This window comes from Bison bison, unplaced genomic scaffold, assembly GCF_000754665.1.
Source record: "Bison bison bison isolate TAMUID 2011002044 unplaced genomic scaffold, Bison_UMD1.0 scf7180017864471, whole genome shotgun sequence".
In the NCBI taxonomy this organism is placed as follows: Eukaryota; Metazoa; Chordata; class Mammalia; order Artiodactyla; family Bovidae; genus Bison; species Bison bison.
Genome location: NW_011495032.1, coordinates 20,285,790 through 20,299,067, shown reverse-complemented (window position 1 = coordinate 20,299,067; position 13,278 = coordinate 20,285,790). Strand labels below are relative to the sequence as shown.

General features: G+C 41.1%; 1 protein-coding gene across 3 annotated transcripts in view; it reads left to right on the top strand.

Annotated features, from left to right (window-relative positions):
• The window catches only part of RFTN2 (raftlin family member 2), a 78,704-nt gene that overhangs the window by 57,511 nt on the left and 7,915 nt on the right, over positions 1 to 13,278 (top strand). For all 3 annotated transcript variants that reach the window (XM_010860909.1, XM_010860910.1, XM_010860911.1), the window contains exon 9: positions 9,722 to 9,800. In XM_010860909.1, coding sequence (XP_010859211.1) covers positions 9,722 to 9,800 — 79 coding nt within the window. The remainder of the gene's footprint in view (positions 1 to 9,721; positions 9,801 to 13,278) is intronic.

Below are 13,278 nucleotides of genomic sequence, written 5' to 3'. Positions count from 1 at the left end.
ATTTTCTTGGCAAAACTCTATTAGCCTTTACCCTGCTTCATTCCGTATTCCAAGGCCAAATTTGCCAGTTACTCCAGGTGTTTCTTGACTTCTTACTTTTGCATTCCAGTCCTCTATAATGAAAAGGACATGTTTTTTGGGTGTTAGTTCTAAAAGGTCTTGTAGGTCTTCATAGAACCGTTCAGCTTCAGCTTTTTCAGCATTACTGGTTGGGGCATAGGCTTGGATTACTGTGATATTGAATGGTTTGCCTTGGAAACAAACAGAGATCATTCTGTTGTTTTTGAGATTTTGTCCAAGTACTGCATTTCAGGCTCTTTTGTTGACCGTGATGGCTACTCCATTTCTTATAAGGGATTCCTGCCCGCAGTAGTAGATATAATGGTCATCTGAGTTAAATTCACCCATTCCAGTCCATTTTAGTTCGCTGATTCCTAGAATGTTGACATTCACTCTTGCCATCTCCTGTTTGACCACTTCCAATTTGCCTTGATTCATGGACCTAACATTCCAAGTTCCTGTGCCATATTGCTCTTTACAGCATCAGACCTTGCTCCTATCACCAGTCACATCCATAACTGGGTATTGTTTTTGCTTTGGCTCTATCCCTTCATTCTTTCTGGAGTTATTTCTCCACTGATGTCCAGTAGCATATTGGGCACCTACCGACCTGGGGAGTTCCTCTTTCAGTATCCTATCATTTTGCCTTTTTATACTGTTCATGGGGTTCTCAAGGCAAGAATACTGAAGTGGTTTGCCATTCCTTTCTCCAGTGGACCACATTCTGTCAGACCTCTCCATCATGACCGGTCTATCTTGGGTGGCCTCACAGGGCATGGCTTAGTTTCATTGAGTTAGACAAGGCAGTGGTCTGTGTGATCAGATTGACTAGTTTTCTGTGATTATGGTGTCAGTGTGTTTGCCCTCTGGTGCCCTCTCGCAACACCTACCATCTTACTTGGGTTTCTCTCACCTTGGACATGGGGTATCTCTTCTCATCCCTCTAGATTGTCACAAAACATTAAATTTGAGCTGCCTGTGTCTGGCTCAGACAGTAAAGAATCTACCTGCAATGCAGGCAACCTGGAGTCAATCCCTGGATTGGGAAGATTATCTGGAGGAGGGCATGGCAACCCAGTCCAATATTCTTGCCTGGAGAATCTCCATGGACAGAGGATCCTGGCTGGCTACAGTCCATGGGGTCACAAAGAGTCAGACATGACTGAGCGACTAAGCACAGCACAGGGTCATACAGCAATTCTTTGGAACTCAGGGAAGACCTAGAAAACTAAAGCCTTTTTTTTTTTTTTAACAAGAAACAGGGGACATGGGAGGGCTTTGGGCCCTCCAAAATGTCATAGTACATAAACAGATACATGACATATCTTTGTCATTAAAATTTAATGGGAGAAGGGGGAGGAATTCCAGAGAAAATATATTAAAAGGCTCCTTGGCGAAGCAATAATGCAAAAAGAGTTGCATGTCAGGCCAGTGAATAGGGTAGAAAAGATCCATGAAAGAGGAGAGGAGGTCGTTGGAGGCTGAGAAGTCTGAGATGTAGGGACTGTTAAGAAAGAAGAGTGCTTCCAAAAGTAGTTTTAGAGAGGATATTCCTGGTGCCAGATAGGGCTAACCAGGAACAGTAAATAGGAGTCATCTCACATAGCTGCACTGGTCTGTTGTTAGTAGCTGCCCAAACACCATAAAAACAAAGATTCTAATACCAGGATCAGCAGAAAAGAATGGAATCAGTTAGTGAGCACATGAAAAGTGGAAGTATGAAGATCGCAAAATAGTTCCTCTTTATGGCAACCATAAGCACAAAGCAGAGTCACCAAAGTGCAGGACTTATTCAAGGAGAAGTAAGTACATGTGAATGAATTCCTAAAGACCTCTCCTAATTTAAAACTCATAGATCTAACAAAAAAAAAGTAGGCCCACACAGATATAGAGAACTAGCTAGTGGATACCAGTATGGAAAGGAGGGTAAATAGAGATAGGAGTGATAAATAGAGATAGGTGATTAAGAAATACAAACTACTATGTATAAAATAAATAAGGTGTGAGGATGTATTGTACATCACAAGGAATATAGCCAATATTTTATTGTAATTATAAATGGAGTATAAACTTTAAAAATTGTGAATCACTGTGTTATATACCTGAAACTTAGGTAATATTGTACATCAACTATGCCTCAATTTAAAAAAAATAGAAAGCAACTATACTCTAATGCAAAATAAAGAAGTTTAAGGTTTGGGGAAAAAAATAGAATTCAAGACTGATTTTACCAAAACAATAAATGTACAAGAGGAGAGAGAATTTTTGTTTTGCTTTTAAATTTATTTATCTAGTCAAGGCTATGGTTTTTCCAGTTGTCATGTATGGATGTGAGAGTTGGACTGTGAAGAAAGCTGAGTGCCGAAGAATTGATGCTTTTGAACTGTGGTGTTGGAGAAGACTCTTGAGAGTCCCTTGGACTGCAAGGAGACCCAACCTTGCAGTTGGATCTGAAGGAGATCTGAAGTTCTGAAGGAGAATTTCAGCCCTGGGATTTCTTTGGAGGGAATGATGCTAAAGCTGAAACTCCAGTACTTTGGCCACCTCATGCGAAGAGTTGACTCATTGGAAAAGACTCTGATGCTGGGAGGGATTAGGGGCAGGAGGAGAAGGGGACGACAGAGGATGAGATGGCTGGATGGCATCATTGACTCGATGGACGTGAATCTGAGTGAACTCCGGGAGTTGGTGATGGACATGGAGGCCTGGCGTGCTGCAATTCATGGGGTCGCAAAGAGTCAGACATGACTCAGCGACTGAACTGAACTGAATTTATTTAATTGAAGGATAATTGCTTTACAGAACTGTGCTGGTTTTTGCCAAACATCAACATGAATCAACCATAGGTATACATATGTCTCCTCACTCTTGAACTTTCCTCCTGCCTCCCTCCCGATCCCATCCCTCTAGGTTGTTCCAGAGCCCCAGTTTGAGTTCCCTGAGTCATACAGCAAATTCCCATTGGTTATCTATTTTACACATGGTAATGTACGTTTCCATGTTACTCTCCATTACTTCCCACACTTTCCTTTCACGCCCCTCCCAACACCCACCCTGGTGCCCCTCCTCCCCCATGTCCACAAGTCTGTTCTCTGTGTCTGTGTCGAGAGAGCATTATTATTATGTGTAAATCCACAACCATTCTACATACAGCATTACACATACGCTTAAAACAATTTTGTTAATAAAACACATATAAAAAGTGCATAAAACACAAATATCAGTTCAGTTCAGTCACTCAGTCATGTCCAACTCTTTGCCACCCCATGAACCGCAGCATGTCAGGCCTCCCTGTCCATCACCAACTCCCAGAGTTTACCCAAACTCATGCCCATTGAGTCCGTGATGCCATCCAACCATCTCATCCTCTGTCGTCCCCTTCTCCTCCTGCCCTCAATCTTTCCTAGCATCAGGGTCTTTTCAAATGAGTCAGCTCCTCACATCAGGTGGCCAACGTATTGGAGTTTCAGCTTCAGCATCAGTCCTTCCAATGAATATTCAGGACTGACTTCCTTTAGGATGGACTGGTTGAATCTCCTTGCAGTTTAAGGGACTCTGAAGAGTCTTCTCCAACACCACAGTTCAAAAGTATCAATTCTTTGGCGCTCAGTTTTCTTTAGAGTCCAAGTCTCATATCCATATATGACTACTGGAAAAACCATAGCCTTGACTAGATGGACCTTTGTTGACAAATATACATATTATAATTATAAAAACACTGTAATTACCACTGGACAAGACAGTGGCACCCTAGAACTACCCCATCATACCCACTCCCTTCATGCAGAGGTAACATGACCCCAACTTTTAGGATAATCACTTCCTTCTTTTGCCTAATAGTCTTACCACTCATGTTTGTATCCCTAAATAAACAATTTAGTTTTGCTTGTTTTGAATTTTATAAAAATGGAATTATATATATTCTTTCATGGGCTTCCCTGGTGGCTCAAATGATAAAGAATCCACTGTAGGAGACTCAGGTTCGATTCCTGGGTCAGGAAGATCCTGAGAAGGGAATGGTTACCCACTGCAGTATTCTTACCTGGAGAATTCTATGGACATAGGAGCCTGGCAGGCTACAGTCTATGAGGTCGCAGAGTCAGACACTACTGAATGACAAACACTTTCACTTTCTTCCTAGTCTTTCACATGTTGCTTCTTTCACTTAGCACTGTAAGAGTTACCCACGATTCCACTGTAAGAGCTCTGTGTAGGTGTTTGTTTATCCGTCTTGCTGCTGATGCTTTGGTTGCTTTCAGGTGTTGGCTGTGACAAGCATGCTGTTCTGAACCTGAGCACATATGCCCAAGTTTCTCAAGCGTGTAGACCAGGAAGTGGAATTGCTTGCTGGGTTATAGTTTATTTCTTTGGCTTTATAGATATAAATGACGAACTCTTTTCAAGTAGAATGTTGCAGCTTATTCTCCCACCAGCAGAACATGAAAATTCCCATTGCTCCAACAAAAAAATATTGTCATACTTTTAAATTTTGCCATTCTGATGATTGTATATATAGCGTGATCTCAGTGTGGTTTTAGTTTGTACTTACCTAATTGCTACTAAAATTGAGCACATTTTCATACATTTCTTGACCACCGAGATTTTTCTTTTGTTAAGTACCTGTTTAAATCTTTTGCCCACATTTAAAATTGTATTTATAGGAGTGTTTAAATGTATATTGGATGAGGCTTTTTATTTGTTATATGTGTGTTGTGATGGTCTCCCTAATTCTGTCTGAGGTTTGTCTTTTTTACTCTCTTTATGGATGTCTTTGTTTTAAGGGGTTTGTTGTTTGTCTTTAATATTTATTTATTTGACTGCACCAGGTCTTAGTTGTGGCATGGGGGATCTCCTCCCTGATCAGGGATCAAATCCAAGCCCTCTGCCCAGAAAGCATTGCACAAATTGAGTTATTATTCTTAGTTTAGTTCATGAGATTTTCTGTTATCAGGAAGCTAGTCTTTTTCTTTGTTGTTTATTGACACCGTAGCAAACCTCCCTCCCTTAAAAATAACCAAGTAGAGAGTCTTCTTTTTGTTTTCTTATGAAATGCATAGAAGAAGACAGGAAAGGGAGAAGGAAACATTTACTGAGCATCTGCTATGCTCCAGGGTCTGTGCTAAGAACTTTATATCCACCACTGGTATTCTTAGAACCATCTTTGTTTTACAAAAGAGGAACAGGAGGTTCAGAAAGATAGGACAACTTCATCAGTGTCACATAGCTAGTAAGCAACAAAGCTAGGATGCAAACCCAGGGTCAGTATGACTCTAAAGTCATACATGCTGTTTCTCCCAGACTCCACTGCCTCTCTGTTAAACACATCACAAAGAAATGATGTGTCCGGATATTGTGTAGTACAAAGTTGTAGAACTGGTTGAACACACTTCTCCCCCTTCTGTGTTCTGGCTCCTCTGCCTGTACTGTCAAGACAATCCCTGGCTCACTCTCCCCAGATCCCACACTCCTATCTGCCCACTTCTATCTGCCTACTACCAAGGCAGAGAGAAGAAGCCCCTTGTCCCAGGGACAGCAGCAGTTCTGGGGGCTTCTCTTGCCTCTCCCAGGTCCGTACCTGTCCTTTGACCTTTGGTTAATCCTGGGTGTGACCCCAGAACTGACTCAGCCTTTCACTTTGTTTCAACTGGTTTCTTCTGGTCAAACACCTGGACCTGACCTTGCTTCTCTCACTAGTTTCTCTTTTCCAGTCAGCCTCACTGATTTGACCTTCACTTTTCTTCCTTCAGTGTGGTCCAGGGTCCCAGATCCTACCTAGGCTTTGGCCTCGGGTGTCATGGTAATTTCCTGGACATTATTCTGGACTGATGACCCTCCTTTCCCCTCTTGGCCCTTGTATCCATTCACTCTGCTTTCCACCATTGCTTCAGGGAACCCAGCCCCCCAGGCTGCCCTGGCTAACCTGTACCTCATGATGACAATGGCACCAGGGAGCTATCTACTGCCCTCAGGAAGCAAGGACTAGCAGGTGTTTTCACATCTTCTTTGAAGACTATTCCCTTGAGCAGCTTATACGTGCAGTCTATGTGTGTGTGTGTGTTAGTTGCGCAGTCGTGTCCTACTCTTTGCAACCCCGGGGACTGTAGACTGCCAGACTCCTCTGTCCATGGAATTCTCCAGGCAAGAATGCTGGAGTGGGTTGCCATTCCCTTCTCCAGGGAATCTTCCTGATCCAGGGATCGAATATATATCTCCTGCATTGCAGGCAAATTCTTTACTGTCTGAACCCCCAGGGAAGCCCCTACTTGCAGTCTATACTCTTCACCAAAGCAGGTTGTGCCATAACTTTTACAGAGTTTATGCGGAAATCAAGCATTTTCCAAAAGCTGCATTGATTTGATATTATATCAAAGCATGACCACCCATTAATAACACTCTAAAAGAGAATCTAAAGGTTCTTAACTCTCACAGAAAAGTATTAAGTTACTCAGTTAACTAATAGTACTTCCTGGGTAAAAAATTTCTGTAGGGAATAGCAGGTGTAGGCTCTGTCCAGGAACTTGCAGGAGAGCATTTAGAGATCTCTCTGATTCCATAATGACTTTACCAGTCAAATCCTTTCAGAACCTGTGCTACAGAGCAAATGTCCTATCCAAGCTCAGTAAACAGAGTTACCTCTGGAGCTCCTGGAGACTCTGAAGGACTCACTTGCCCTGTCATAAAGCTGTCCTTCTGTATGGTTTCAGACCTCTTTCCCTTTCATTCTACCATGATCACCATTCTCCAAACCAAAAGGCATTCCACATCTCACAGATGTTCTGAAAATAGCAGGGAATCTTTCAGACCCAGGAATCAAAACTGTATCTCTTACATCTCCTGTATTGGCAGGTAGGTTCTTTACCACTGGCACCACCTGGGTAGCCCAAAAATAGCAAGACTTTTTTTTTTTTTTTTTTAACAGAAAGCAGTTTATTTCATGTAACTAATTAATTAATTTTTGGCTGCTCTAGGTCTTTGTTGCTTTGCTTGGGCTTTCTTTAGTTACAGCAAGCAGGAGCTATTCCTCGTGGCCATGAAATAGCTTCTCATTGCAATGGCTTCTCTTGTTGCAGAGCACAGGCTCTAGTGCGCAAGCTCAGTAGTTGTGGCACTTGGGCTTAGCTACTTTGAGGCCCGTGGAATCCTCCTGGCCCAGGGATCAAACCCATGACCTCTCTTTGGCAGGTGGATTCCCATCCACAGCGCCACCAGGGAAGTCCCAGCAAGACCTATTTTAAATCAGAATGTCCTTTAGAAAACCAGAGACAGTGAGGTCTCAGACATATTTCAAATTAAGTCTAACTCTAAAGACCTTCCAAACTCTTACCTGGGCAACCAAAGACTGTCCTAAGATAGGCAGCCTTTGAGTAACTGTCTCCACACTTACTGTTTTACCCCATTCATAAAGGTTGAGAAGCCTGCTGTTGGCCAAACATCACACCTTAGTATACTCAGATTGCCCCATCCTATAATCTTTTGGGAAAAACTCATCAAGGGTCACCCCCAGTCCCTACCCCGGGGCTCCAGGAGGCTTTCCATTCAAGAAGATTAATTGTCCCCTGACTCCTCATCTTTGGAGAGTTCTAGGCCTGGTTCCTGCATGTGATTCTCTACCTGCATCACATACCTTGAACATTATCCAGAAACCTCTTGCTCTATTCTTGTGCCCCCTTTCCCTTGACTGTTCTTTCTGGAAGATGTTCTTGATTCTAATATATTTTCCTCCCACTCGACCCTGCCCCACATTTCATTAAATGAATGGGGGAACTGGGAGGAAATCCCATTTTCTGTGCTCCTTCCAGTGGCAGGCACAGTGGAGGCTCTTCATACCCACTGACTTATTTATCTATCACAAAGCCCTTGATAGGAAATGAAAGAGAATTTTAAAACTTCGCCAAAGTCACCAGGTATTAGGTGGTATCATCAGCCATTTCAGTACTGTCAACTCGGGTGCAGGGGGTGGTGCGGAAGGCACAACCTGAGAGCTGTGAGTTCTGGGGGACTTACTAAGAATTCTAGTGCAGGATACAATCTCTCAGAGAGCTCTGAGGAATGCTCCCAAGAGGTGAGGCAGACAGGTCAGCATGTACATAGTTTTGGAAAAGGGTTACGTGCAGTCAAGCACACACCCTGGTAAAAGGTTAGTCATAAGGAACAGGTATCTCAGTTCATGACCTTAGATCTTTTCTAAGTATGGGAAGATATAAGTCACCAGGTTCATTTAAAAAATCCTAAAATATTTCTAGCTATGTGCGGGCCTGTTTTCTCAGAGCACCAAGTGCTTCATTCTGATCTTCACCTGAATTCCTTTTAGAGTGAATTATAAGTCCATGGTTGCATTGGCTAATGACTTGATTCTTATAGAACTAGATGGTGAGCAACATTCTTTGTTTTACAGTAAAATTGAGTCTTGAATCCAGGACCGTCTGCTTCTAAAGCCACTGCCCTTTCCAGTATTCTCCCTGCCGCCCAAATAGCCAGCCTGTTCTGTGCACCGCCAGTCCCTTCCTGTCTCATGCTGACGTCTCCAGATGACTCAAGCTGTTCCCCAAAGCTAGGAGATATTTCACATCATGTCTTTTTTTCAAAGATACAGTCAAACTAAAATAGATTAGACTAAAAGCAGTCTTTAATAAAAAAAGAAGCAATCTCTCATTACCACTTTGTGGGAAGATTTGTTCTTTCTCAAAATTCAACAGTATCAGTAAGTTTGGGATTTTCAAATTGTGTGGTGTTGACCACTAGGGCCAGAGTTTCAATGTTTCATTTGTTTTCCAGAAAAAAGAGCTCAGCATAAAATGCAGCTAATAGTGAGGTTTTGTTGGGGTTTTTTGCATAATAAAAGTCGTAACTGAGCAACATTAGCTACAGACACTCCTCCCCATAAATCCATGGAGACTCTGTGAAAAGCATTTCAGAGAAATCCAAACCCCAAGTAGTCTTTGGCAAGGGGTAATTTGCCATGATGGTAGTTAAATAAGGAGAATATTGAGTAGCTGACTACAAAGAAGCATCTGAAAATGAGACTAGCTGTGGCTCAAGTCCCTCAGTGGAAAATGTATATAAATTTCTCACACGTGGCAGTCCAAACTGGTCTCTTTCTTTCATAAGACAAATTTGACAATGCATACCAAGAAGCTTAAATCATACCCTTTTGGCCTAATAATCCCACGCCTATGAATTTATCTCAAGGAAATAAGTCATAAAGAATAAAGAAGACTATACATATTTCTATAACAGCATTATTTATAATTAGCAGAAAGCCGGAAGCAACCTAATTTTCCAGTAATAATGGAAAGGCTTAGTACATTTTGGTATCTTAATTCTTTGGGATATCATGCAGCTATTAAGAATATGACCATAATATACAAACAAGAAAAGAGATAAGCATAGAATACAGAATGCAAATATGTATGCAAAACCAAGTATGTTAGCACAGTGAGATTACAAGCTTTAAACATTAAGAATTTCTTTTATAAGGACCATATTTAGCTTTTAGGATTTTTTTCCCCTTGTTTTATCTGCTGCAACTTATATAGACTGTTTCATAATTATTAATGGATCAGATTATTTTACAAAGAATACATGTGGAACATTCTAGCCAAGTGTGAAATATAGAGAATTACTAATTTAGAAATGCTAACGCTGTTGTTTTAATTTTCAGTGAGGGGAATTTGGCTACAAAGCAGGTTGTATTCCTTCAGAGACCAGTTATGTGGAATTCAGCTGCTCAGACACCAGAAGTGAGTAAAAGTGATGCTTTATGAACTGTTAAACTGAACCATTTAATCCTTAATCTCTCACTGTAATTCTAAATGGTGAACAGATGAGGAAGTGGGAACTTGATAAGGGAACAGCCTTCTGAACCAACATATAACAAGAGAAATGTGCCAGCAAACAGGAACATGAGACAGTTCTGAAGGAAATCAGAATATGACCCCAAAGTATGCCATTTGGGTGTAAGGATTACTATTTTGAGCTAAAGGCAATGAAACAGAACCTCTCCCTTTCTGACAAAAGCAGGGCATAAATTTTCCTTATGCCAATGTGACAAAAATTTCCTTTTGTAAAATTGCTTCCCTCTCCTGTACCAGAGACAACGCAGAGATGACGCATCACTGGGAACAATGCCTGTAGTCCCCACAACTTACTAAACCCTCTCTTGCATTAGTTTCCCCAAATACATGCTCAGTCACATCCAGACTCTTTGCAACCCTGTGGACTGTAGCCTGCCAGGCTCCTCTGCCCAAGGGGATTCTCCAGGCAAGAATACTGGAGTGGGTTGCATTCCCTCCTCCAGGGAATCTTCCCCACTCAAGGATCAAACCTGGGTCTCCTGCACAGCAGGTGGATTGGATTCTTTACCACTAAGCTATTCCCAAATATTTAACTTCCCACAGTTTACTGCCCCTAAAACCCCAAATCCCTTTTTATTTGTCTGGTCACTTCACCACAGTGTATCACCCTTTGTAAAATGAAAATCATCTCCCAGGTCTAACTGCCTCTTTGGGTTTTTACTTCTCTGTGCAGCCCTCGTGTGCATCCAAAATAAACCTTTTCTCCTATTAATCTTTTTCTAGTTTAATTTGCAGGTCTGAGATGCTGAACCTAAGATGACAGAGGAAAAGATTTTCCGCTCCTACAGTTATAAGCCTCATAAGTGAATGTGCCTGATATCATGACAGATCTGTGCAGTCTTGACTTCTGACGGCACTTTTGTATTGTCTCCTCAAGGTCATATTTTTTCAGTTCTTTGCTGAAGGGCTCTGCTGAGTCTCAAGTCACCTTATTCTTACTAGATTCCTAGTAGATGCACACTTAGAATAGTATCATTGAATGAACTAATCTTAATTAAGACCTGCTGCTGCTGCTGCTAAGTCACTTCAGTCGTGTCCGACTGTGCAGCCCCATAGACGGCAGCCCACCAGGCTCCCCTGTCCCTGGAACTCTCCAGGCAAGAACACTGGAGTGGGTTGCCATTTCCTTCTCCAATGCATGGAAGTGAAAAGTGAAAGTGAAGTCGCTCAGTCATGTCCTACTCTTAGTGACCCCATGGACTGCAGCCTACCAGGCTCCTCCGTCCATGGGATTTTCCAGGCAAGAGTACTGGAGTGGGATGCCATTGCCTTCTTCGTAATTAAGGCCTAATTAATCTCAATTAATTAAGGCCTAACTTTCAAAAGAGGAAGTTTGCAAATGGACCAGAAAATTATTTAAAGTGATTCCATATTATCAAGAAAATAATGTTTTAGAAAACTTCAAAGTTTTTCTAAACTAGCAAAGCTATTAATAGACTAACAGTATATGTAATAGCTGTTAGTCTATTAATGCTGTTGTCTCACATTGATTTTGAACAGACTCTAGCTGGTTCCACAGGCAAGCAAGTAGAGGGGCTGTAGGTGGATAGGATGATAACTCCCTTAGGAGGAGAGCAGAGTGATCAAGTTAACAAAGATTTCAGAAAGACTGAATTAGAGCCCACAAGTGAGCAGTGCCTTCCAGTCCTGGGGAGAATGGCTCAAACAAGTTCACAAGAAATATTCTGTCGGACTTCCCTGGCAGTCAGGTGGTTAAGCCTTTGCTATTGCAGGGGGCACAGTTTCGATCCTTGGTCCCTGATAGTAAGATCCCACAAGCTATGCAGTGGAATCTTATATATACATTTATAACATGCCTTAAAAAAATTCTTATATACTTTTAAGACCATAATGGCACCATTCTTTGCTTGTACCTTGAAATCAGTTGTTGTTGGGGAAGGGTTGATGGGGGATTGCTTCATTTATACAGGTTTTCAAATAATTGTTTCAAAGGTGAAAATTGTTAGTCACTCAGTCCTGTGCAACTCTTTGTGATCCCATGGACTGTAGCCTGTCAGGCTCCTCTGTCCATGGAATTCTCCAAGCAAGAATATTGGAGTGGGTCCCTTCTTCAGGGGATCTTCCCAACCCAGGGATTGAACCTGGGTCCCCTTCACTGCAGGTGAATTCTTTACCATCTGAGCCACCAGGGAAGACTTTTTCAAAGGTATTTGGTTCTAAAAACCAGTTGGTGAAAATTTGAAGCATTACAAACATTGCCTTATGATTGTCAAGGAGTTTTCAATAAAATTATAAATTTCATGGGCTGTTGGAAATTGATCTAGGGTTTAATTCTTGAAAAAAGATTTTCTCTTTCTTTTACTGAGACTAATGTTAAGATATGTAAAACTTCTTGTTTAAATTGCACTCAACATGGAACAGTACTTTTATGTTAAGCAAAACCATTTCATGCCTCTGTTATAAAGGAGGGAATTGAGAATTGCATAATGAAGAAAACATATCATAGGAATTTTTTCTTCTGAAGTTATAAAGACCTTTACTTTTGGAATGTGTTTGTTTCACAGATGTTTTATACAATATTCTAGATAGCTTGAGAAATTTTAAAATATGGTCAATATAAATTCAAATATTTATACTCCCAATTTCTGCCTCAATTTCTTTAAGCTATTGAGGCTTCCCAGGTAGCACTAGTGGTAAAGAACCTGCATGCCAATGCAGGAGACAAGAAGGTTCAATTTCTGGGTTGGGAAGCTCCCATGGAGCGGGGAACGGCAACTCACTCCAGTATTCTTGCTTGGAGAATCCTGTGGACAGAAGAAACTGGGAGACTACAATCCATAGGTCTGGATACAGGAAACTGGCAGGCTACACTCCTTTGCAATCATGGGGTCACAAAGAGTCAGACACGACTGAAGCAACCTGGCACTAGCACTAGCATTGAGAGACAGTTTATTTTAGGAAAATCAGAAAACTTTTAGAAAAAAAAATAGGAAAAAATCTTCGTGAACTGGGGCTAAGCAGAGTTCTCAGATATGACTCTAAAAGCGTAATTCATTTTAAAAAATTGATAAATTAGACTTTATCAAAATTTAAACTTTTGCTTTGTGAATAACACTAAGAAAATAACAGACAGCCACAGACTGGGAGAAAAAAAAATTTTTGCAAATCACGTATATGACAAAAGACTTGTATCCAGAAGGTATCTTAAAACTTAAAAAATAAGAAATAAACAATGCAGTTTAAAAAAATAGTTAAAAGTCTTGAACCAATGAGGATATGTAGAAGAGAAGTAAACACATAAAAAGACATTTAAATTATCGGTCAAGGAAAATGCAAATGAAAATCATGATGAAACCATACATCTACTAGAATGACTAAAATTAAAAAAACATTGACAATTCTT